This window comes from Solea senegalensis, unplaced genomic scaffold (assembly GCF_019176455.1).
Source record: "Solea senegalensis isolate Sse05_10M unplaced genomic scaffold, IFAPA_SoseM_1 scf7180000015149, whole genome shotgun sequence".
Lineage (NCBI taxonomy): Eukaryota > Metazoa > Chordata > Actinopteri > Pleuronectiformes > Soleidae > Solea > Solea senegalensis.
Window position 1 is genome coordinate 1,604 of NW_025321241.1, and position 10,035 is coordinate 11,638.

Below are 10,035 nucleotides of genomic sequence, written 5' to 3' on the forward strand. Positions count from 1 at the left end.
CTATCTCCAAACTAAATAAACTCTATCCAAACTCTAGTATCCAAACTCTAGTATCCAAACTATCCAAACTCTCAACTGACCGCAACTCTCCTTCAAAAACCCACATTTTGAATGGAGCATGAAGGGTCTATATAGCTGTAAAACCACACAGCAAAATCTGAACCACTTCACGAAGCAATCACGTGGTACAGCCGGGCAGCGAGGCTTCGGACGTCATCATTTTTGGCCCCTTCCCCAAATGAAGCAAGCCTCGATACGTGCATCGCGGAAACGCCCCCTACCCTACTCGGCACACGCTTCAAAGCCTCGATACGGAACGTCACATCACTAGTTTAAATATTTGTTTACTTTAATTTAATTAAAATATGTTAAATTATGGGGTCACACGGTGGTGTAGTGGTTAGCACTCTCGCCTTGCAGCGAGAAGACCCAGGTTTGAGCCCCGATTGGGGCAAAGGCCTTTCTGCATGGAGTTTGCATGTTCTCCCCGTGTGTGCGTGGGTTCTCTCCGGGTTCTCCGGCTTCCTCCCACAGTCCAAAAACATGCAATGTGGGGATTAGGTAAATTGGACACTGACCATAGGAGTGAGTGTGAGAGTGAATGGTTGTTTGTCTCTATGTGTGTGGCCCTGCGATGGACTGGCGAACTGTCCAGTGTGTACCCCGCCTATCACCCGATGTAGCTGAGATTGGCACGGCACTCCCCGCGACCCTCTGGTGGAGGATAAAGCGGTAGATGATGACTGACTGACTGATTATTGAAATTATGTTCAGATTATGTGTGGTGTCCCCTTTTTTGTCACATACGTTGAGGTTGTGACAACTGAGACACAGCTGATTTGAAGATGAGAGGAAGCTCCTGTTTGTTTGTAAACAGTCACAGCTGTGACATCATCAACAACACTCATTCTGATTGGCTACATGTGAACGTGTCAGAGGAGAAAGTGAAAAACATTCAGTTCAGTCGACTGCGACTGACGTGAAAACTACAGCGACTGAAACACTTTAGAAAACAAAAACATGTCAGCTGTGAAAAGATTGTAATTCTACATCTGAGGGAAGAAAAAGTGGAAACATGGAACAACCATCACTGATTCAACTGATGTGAGAACATGAATGTCTTTCAGTTGTGGATTAAACGTCTGAGATTTATAGATTTAATAGTAACCGAGAGTCAGTGAACTCACCTCAGAGTCTTCAGTCTACAATGTGAACTCTTCAGTCCAGAACACAGCAGCTTCACTCCTGAATCCTGCAACTTGTTCTCACTCAGGTCTAGTTTTCTCAGGTGGGAGGAGTTGGACTTCAGAGCTGAGGCCAGAGAAGAACAGCTGATCTCTGTCAAACTGCAGTCACACAACCTGAATAAAACATGAGACTTTAGATAGAGTTGCTGCTTGAAAGCAGTATTATTAATATTATTATTATCATTATCATTATCATTATCATTATTATTATTATTATAACAATAATAATAATCATAATACTCATAATGATATATTACTATAATTAAAGTTGATATCAGTCTAATGGAGATGGAGTCCTGCAAGGGGCTCCGTCGGGGGACTCCATAGTTCTGCTGGGAGATTTCAACGCGCACGTGGGCAGCGATGGGGAAACCTGGAGAGGCGTGATTGGGAAGAACGGCCTACCTGATCTAAATCAGAGTGGTCGTTTGTTGTTGGATTTCTGTGCAAGTCATGGACTATCCATAACAAACACCATGTTCGAGCATAAGGACGCTCTACTGGTACCAGGTGTACTTGGTACCAGAGTGTCCTTGGCCGAAGGTCGATGATCGATTTTGTGATCGTTTCATCAGATCTGAGGCCGCATGTTCTGGTGTGGAGGGGCTGTCTTGGATGACACGTCTCTTCAACATTGCGTGGAGGTCGGGGTCAGTGCCGAAGGAGTGGCAAACTGGGGTGGTGGCCCCCTTTTCAAAAAGGGGGGATCCTGGAGGGGGCCTGGGAGTACGCCCATCCGGTCTACATGTGTTTTGTGGACCTGGAGAAGGCGTATGATCGGGTTCCCAGGGAGATACTGTGGGAGGTACTGCGGGAGTATGGGGTGAGGGGGGCACTACTTAGGGCCATCCAATCCCTATACGCCCAAAGTATGAGCTGTGTCAGGGTTCTCGGCACTAAATCAGACTTGTTTCCTGTGGGTGTTGGCCTTCGCCAGGGCTGCGCTTTATCACCAATCCTGTTTGTGATTTTCATGGACAGGATATCAAGGCACAGTCGTGGGGGAGAGGGGTTGTGGTTTGGCGGGCTTGAGGTCACGTCGCTGCTTTTTGCAGATGATGTGGTCCTCATGGCTTCGTCGGCCTGCGACCTTCAGCGCTCACTGGATCGGTTCGTGATCGAGTGTGAAGCGGTCGGGATGAAGATCAGCACCTCTAAGTCTGAGGCCATGGCTCTAAGCAGGAAACCGGTGGATTGCCTTCTCCGGGTAGGGAGTGACTCCTTGCCCCAGGTGAAGGAGTTCAAGTATCTCGGGGTCTTGTTCACAAGTGAGGGGACGAGGGAGCGAGAGATGGGCCGGAGAATTGGAGCGGCTGGTGCGGTACTGCATTCGCTTTACCGCACGGTTGTGACAAAAAGGGAGCTGAGCCGGAAGGCAAAGCTCTCCATCTACCGGTCAATCTTCGTTCCTATCCTCACCTATGGTCATAAAGGTTTGGTCATGACCGAAAGAACGAGATCGCGGGTACAAGCGGCCAAAATGGGATTCCTCAGAAGGGTGGCTGGCTTTTCCCTTATAGGGTGAGAAGCTCGGTCATCCAGGGGGAGCTCGGAGTAGAACCGCTGCTCCTTCATATTGAAAGGAGCCAGTTAAGGTGGTTCGGGCATCTGGTGAGGATGCCTCCTGGGCGCCTCCCAAGGGAGGTGTATCAGGCACGTCCAGCTGGGAGGAGGCCTCGGGGTAGACCTAGGACCAGGTGGAGAGATTACATCTCCACTCTGGCCTGGGAACGCCTCGGGATCCCTCAGTCGGAGCTGGTCAATGCAGCTCAGGAAAAGGAAGTTTGGGGTCCCATGCTGAAACTGCTGCCCCCGCGACCCGGCCCCGGATAAGCGGAGGATGACGATGATGATGATGATGATGATCAGTCTAATGTTTATGTCTCATTAATAGTACATCAATAACATTGTCCTGTTTAAACTTAGAAGCTGACACAACTGTTATATTTCTGCTCCTGGTCTCTCTCTTCTGTCTCTACCTCACCTCCCTCTTTCACTTTCTCTCCCCCTCCTCTCCTCTGTCCTCCATTTTGTCCTTTCACCACAACCGGTCGAGGCAGATGCTGCACATGTTTGAGTCTGGTTCTGTCACAGATTTTCTCTCCACTGCCCCCTAGTGTTTGTTCATTGTGTGAACTGTTGGTTTCTCTTGTCTTTCTGTCTTATCATGAACAGAGACTTGAGAGAATGTTGTGATTTGGTGTTTTCATTCAGTTCAAAACAAGAATCACAACCAGCTGACAAATCTTCACTTTCATCATTTAAAACATCTCCAGAAACAAACTGAGAAGAATGAGAAGAACTGACTTCTGTGTGTATTTGATAAACCAAACCATGAATCATCACTGACTGATGATGTTATTGATCATGTCTGAACTCACCGAGCCTTCCTGCAGTTCCTCACAGCTGGAATCAGTCTCTGTTTCCCCTGGTCTGATGTTCTGTACTTGTCCAGGTCCAACTCATCCAGAACCTCCTCAGACATCTGCAGCATGTAGGCCAGAGCTGAGCAGTGGATCTCAGAGAGTTCCTGTTCTCTGTTCTCTGACTTCATGAACTCTTGGATCTCCTGATGCACTGATTGGTCGTTCATCTCTGTCAGACAGTGGAAGATGTTGATGCTTCTGTCAGGTGAGATGTTCTTTGTATTCATCTTCTTCAGATTCTTGATGACTCTCTGGATGATTTCTGGACTGTTCTGAGTCTGACCCAGCAGACCTCCTAACAGTCTGTGGTTGGACTCCAGACAGAGTCCATGAAGGAAGCGAACAAACAGATCCAGGTGACCATTTTCACTTTGAAGGGATTTCTTCATGGCTCCTTTCAGGAACACGTCCAGAGATAAGTCACTTATAGCAACGGTTCCAAAAAATGAGGAGAGGTTGTTAAAAAAATGAGGTTTTCTCAGGATGGTATTCAGGAACTTTGTCTTCCTGTTGGTGAAACAGTGGAACATGTAGACTGCAGCCAGAAACTCCTGAACGCTCAGATGAACAAAGCAGTAGACTGATTTCTGGAAGATCACACTCTCTCTTCTGAAGATCTCTGTACAAACTCCTGAGTTCACCGAGGCCTCTGTCAAACTAAGACCACACCGCTCCAGATCTTCTTGGTAGAACATGATGTCTCCTTTCTGCAGATGCTCAAAGGCCAACCTCCCCAGCTTCAGAAGAACGTCCCTGTTGGAGTTCATCAGCTCCTGTGGACTCATCTCACGTCCTTTATTGTACTTGTTCTTCTTCCTCTTTGTCTGAACCAGCAGGAAGTGTGAGTACAGGTCAGTCAGGGTCTTGGGCAGCTCTCCTCTCTGCTCTGTGGTCAACATGTAATGCAAAACTGTAGCACTGATCCAGCAGAAGACTGGGATTTGACACATGATGTGGAGGCTCCTGGACATCTTGATGTGTGAGATGATTCTGCTGGACAGATCTTCAGTTCTGGATCTCTTCCTGAAGTACTCGTCCTTCTGGTCGTCAGTGAAGCCTCGTACTTCTGTTACCCTGTCAACACAGGTAGGAGGGATCTGATTGGCCGCTGCAGGTCGAGAAGTTATCCAGATGAGAGCCGAGGACAGCAGATTCCCCTGGATGAGGTTGGTCAGCAGCACGTTGACTGATGACCTGTGTGTGACGTCAGAAACCAGCGTCCTGCTGCTGAAGTCCAGTGAGAGTCTGCTTTCATCCAGACCATCAAAGATGAACAAAGGTTTACAGACAGCGAGCTCCTCTGCTCTGACCTTCTCTAATGTTGGATAGAAAATATGGAGCAGCGAGAGAAGACTGTGCTGCTGATCTCTGATCAGGTTCAGCTCTCTGAACGAGAGCACAATCAGCAGTTTCACATCCTGGTTTTCCAAACCCTTGGCCCAGTCCAGAGTGAACTTCTGCACCGAGAAGGTTTTTCCAACACCAGCAACGCCGCTGGTCAGGACGACTCTGATGCTCCCCTGCTGGTCAGGGAAGGCTTTAAAGATGTCACAGCACTTGATGGGAGTATCCCGGACCATCTTCTTTTTGAAGGTCATCTCCAGCTGCATTACCTCATGTTGAGTATTGACCTCTTCACTCTGTCCCTCTGTGATGTAGAGCTCAGTGAAGATCCTGTTCAGGAGGGTTCTACTTCCTGTTCCTTCAGTTCCTTCAGTCACATGTTCACATCTGCTCCTCAGACTGATCTTATGTTCATCTAGAACCTTCTGCAGACCAACATCTGCTGAAAGACAAGAGACAAATTCAATTGTAAGTCGCTTTGGATAAAAGCGTCTGCTAAATGACATGTAATGTAATGTAATGTAAACAAAGAATCTGAGCAGCTGAGGATTATTTTCATCAGCCACAGAAAAACTAAAACAGTTTTTTAATAAAATAAACCCCTGAAAATGTCACGTGATATTGTTGTCTTTATGTGATATTGTTTTCTTTATGTGATATTGTTGTATGTATGTGATATTGTTGTATTTATGTGATATTGTTATATTTATGTGATATTGTTGTATTTATGTGATATTGTTGTCTTTATGTGATATTGTTGTATTCTGATAGACGGAGTCATTCTAGAATAACTGTGATGATTGTGAAGGAAAGTGTAGAAAACAACAACAATAATATAAAAGCTGGAAAATGAGTGTAAACAATCTTCTGAACCTGTAGGGGGCAGCAGAGGATTCAACTGAATCATCTTCATTATCACTTTGATTAAAATGAGGAACAGATTTAACTTTGAAACATTTTTCTCTTGTTCTTTCACTTTAAAGGTTTGTTGGTTTCTCTTTATGAAAGTGAAAGTGATGAAGAATCTTCAGTCAAATTTATTTTCATCATCTTAAATATTGATGCTGTTTGACAGAAGAGAACATGTCCTGTTTTCAGGAGTGAAGACATCAGCACACACATGTTCTGTCTTACTCTGTGTCTGTGGTCCTGGTATTGGTCTGGGTCCCTGTCCACACAGGGGACAGCAGGAGTCTCCTGGTGAACCAGACTGGTCCCAGTATGAGGAGATGCAGAACCAGTGACCGCAGCTGGTGGAGACTGGATTCTTCAGGACGTCCTGACACAGAGGACAGCGGGACGTCTGCTTGTCCACAGAAACAGCAAACTGGTTTCTGTGAAGACATTTCTTCATCACTGACATGTCGGGGACAGGTGGACATGTGTCTGTGAAGACATTTCTTTATCACTGACATGTCGGGGACAGGTGGACATGTGTGTGGCTGAGACGGACAGTGAATGAAAACCCTCGTCCTTCAAGGTCGTTTGTTGAACTTCATGAACTGAAGCAAACATTGAGCTCAGTGACGACTGGAGACACGAGACAAACTTGTGAGACATTCTGGGTTGATGTCCTTACATCTTTGTCTCACAGTGGTTCTGATGGACTGTTGTAAAGTTCTAAAGCTCTCTGACTCGTCACTTGTGTGTGTGTGTGTGTGTGTGTGCGTGTGTGTGTGTGTGTGTGTGTTGCTGGACAATGTGTCTCTTACTTTGTGTTTGAGGCTCCAGGTTCATGACTGAAGGTTGGGGGTTGATCTTTGGACCAGTCACTCTTCAGAGACAGACCGCTGGGTCCCGGAGACTCTGGTCTCCGTCTCTGATTCTGACGTCTGCAAACACAAACATCACATCCATCACTGATGATGAAGACACTTTGATCAGAGAGCAGCCTCAGTGGTCAGTGGGACCTCCAGAGTAGACCTGACCTGCAGGTTTAGGTCTGGTATGCTAATACTAACTAACCAGGTTAGCCAGTGGACATGATGCTTTCATGTTTGTTTAGTGAAGAAGAAGCAAAGTGATGGACCTCCTGCCTGTGACAGGAATGGGATTCATGACTTTGTTCTGGAAAGATTCTAGTTCTGATGTTGTGGGTTCATAAGTGGAGGACTGAAATGAATTTCCTGTGATATGAACTGTTCATGAATAATTGATTTGGTTAGGGTTAGTTAGGGTTTTGTGTACAACATTGTCAGTTTGGATTTTAAGGTTGCTAAATTCATTGTGTACTTGTTGTGTTGGTTAATTTAAGTCATTTATTTGAGTTTCTTATAAATAAGCTTTGAACTGCTTTGCTTGATTCTACAGAGAAATGACGTGAGAATTCTGGAAAATCACCTGTCTCTAAATAAACTGAGTTGACTTGGTGCTGCAGTGAGAATGAAGAGAAACTGGTTTGAGAAATGTGTTTCGGTTTCTATGACGATCAGACACAACAGGAACACAGCCACTGATATGACTGAAGAAGCTCTCTCACTTTGTGTTTGAGGCTCCAGGTTCATTACTGAAGTTCAGAGGGAAATCTTTGGACTGGTTAGACTTCACAGAGAGACAGCTGGGTCCTGGAGACTCTGCTGTGTCCTCGTCTTCCTCCACACAACCACTCATCTTCTGAGACAGAGAGAGAGACAGAGAGAGAGAGACAGACAGACAGACAGAGAGACAGTGAGCTCACACTCACTCACAAATGTAGGTGTGCAGTTTAGAAAGTACAGTACCAATGAGCAGGAACATCTCACCTAGGGCCTGTTGCACAAAACTAGTCAGGAACTATGTTAGACTTAACATAGTGCTTATACTGCTATACAGGTCAGTTGCAGTAAAGCAATGGTGCATAAGTTACCATGGCGATTTTTTCTTTGCAGTTAAACTGTTAATCCTGAGAGCAATTCTATAAAATACTCATTCACTCATCTGTGTTTGTGTCACAATAATATTTTAAATGATGAAGCTCTGATACTTTCTGTACCTGCATGAGATTATTGATAATTATCTGGGTTAGGGTTAGTGGAAGTGGAAAGTGGAAATTTGTGATTTCTCTGAAAATCTTTATCTTTCATTCAGCACCTCCTACTGGCCATAAACTGCTATAACACAAATGTCACTCTAGAAGAATATTGATCTGTAATTACACAAATAATCACGTTCTCTTACAGTCACAGTAGGGTTAGGGTTAGTAACAGTTTCCTGTCATGTGATTGGTCACGTGACTGAACACAAGGACATGTTACACTGCAGAGTAAACTGCAAAGTAATTACAAATATGATGACGTCAGTGGAGCAGTGGTAAGTTTTTGCCTTTTTTAAGTTTTATTTATACTTCTGCTTTTTTACATGAAATCCTGGTGTATCCAACCTCAGTTTACAGAACAGTGTAAAAACGATTACTTTGCTCAGATAAGCTCAGTATTTATATTGTGTTACTTATACATTCAGGTCACACGGTGGTGTAGTGGTTAGCACTCTTGCCTTGCAGCCTTTCTGCATGGAGTTTGTATGTTCTCCCCGTGTGTGCATGGGTTCTCTCCGGGTTCTCCGGCTTCCTCCCACAGTCCAAAAACATGCAATGTGGGGATTAGGTAAACTGCACACTCTAAATTAACCATAGGAGTGAGTGTGAGTGAATGGTTGTTTGTCTCTAGCTGTGTGTGGCCCTGCGATGGACTGGCGAACTGTCCAGGGTGTACCCCGCCTGTCGCCCGATGTAGCTGAGATTGGCACAGCACCCCCCGCGACCCTCTGATGGAGGATAAAGCGGTTAGATGATGACTGACTGACTTATACATTCACTTTTCCCTGATCTTATTAAAAGCGACTGTATCATATTTTTTACGTATGAAGTTTTTCATTATAAGTGAACGCACCCTTACCTGCATAAATGACACCTGGTTTGACTGGTTTGACTGGTTTGACTTGTGTGTAACAGATTTAGTCAGAATAAACTTTATAGATTCATAGAGAAAATATCATAGATTAAGACTCGCTTTTTAAGAAATCCTGGATTTCTTAATTCTACTTTGGTGCAACAGGCTCCTGAGAGTAGAACTCACAATAGTGTGTCGATACTTTACAGTCCGTAACAAACCTCAGGGACTCATGGTCGATAAACAGTGTCAAAGGATGATCTTATCTTATCAAGCTTTCAGAGACATTGAGCAGAAACATTCATAAAAGATCTCCATAATCTGACAAAAACAGCGACAAGACACTTTTTCAAAAGAAAAACACAACAGTAAGTTTTACCTTGTCTAACCACTTTAGCCGTGTATCGTCTGCCTTCCTCAGAACTGTCACCTGAGGTGAGGTGATCACGTGCCTTATCAGCTGTTACGGAGGCGTGATCTTCCTGTCAGGGCTGACGGCTTGACCACGCCTCTGGTTGCTGCTCCTCCAGTCTTAATCTACGATACTAAATTTATTCTGTCTGTTACACGGACATCAAACCAGAAGGCGTGGCTTAGTCAAGTCGGGTGTAACTGATCCTGGTATGTGCGCATTCACGTCTATTTGAAGTAGACCGTTAGGTCAAGGTTACTGATGCAGAAATGAAGAGATCTCTGAAGGGTCTAACCCTGGAGATCTCTAACCCTAACCCAACTCTGAAGGGCATAACCCTGAAGATCTCTAAACCAACTCTGAAGGGTCTAACCCTGTAGATCTCTAACCCTAACCCAACTCTGAAGGGCATTACCCTGAAGATCTCTAAACCAGCTCTGAAGGGTCTAACCCTGTAGATCTCTAACCCTAACCCAACTCTGAAGGGCATTACCCTGAAGATCTCTAAACCAGCTCTGAAGGGTCTAACCCTGAAGATCTCTAACCCTGACCCAACTCTGAAGGGTCGGTGGCCCTGTTCTTGAAAGACTACTTTTTCACTGACAGACAATAGGGGGCAGTGGAGAAAGCCCCCCAATCTCCACACAACAAGACATTTCACCGTCACAATGACAGTGAAGATGTTAAATTAGAAAAATCCGATCCAGTCGTTTGGTTGGTTAATTTTGTTTACTTTTATT

At 45.1% G+C, this 10,035-nt stretch overlaps 1 protein-coding gene across 1 annotated transcript; it reads right to left on the minus strand.

Annotated features, from left to right (window-relative positions):
- Window positions 1–1,169: 1,169 nt before the first annotated feature.
- On the minus strand, window positions 1,170–9,785 carry LOC122762025 (NACHT, LRR and PYD domains-containing protein 12-like). Its single transcript, XM_044017185.1, has 7 exons — window positions 9,591–9,785; window positions 9,263–9,313; window positions 7,497–7,606; window positions 6,730–6,849; window positions 6,152–6,351; window positions 3,629–5,456; window positions 1,170–1,361 (listed from the first exon to the last, which is right to left on the minus strand). Exons 1-7 carry the CDS (start codon window positions 9,783–9,785, stop codon window positions 1,184–1,186), a joined length of 2,682 nt encoding a protein of 893 aa, XP_043873120.1. The 3' UTR covers window positions 1,170–1,183.
- Between the last annotated feature and the right edge of the window lie 250 nt (window positions 9,786–10,035).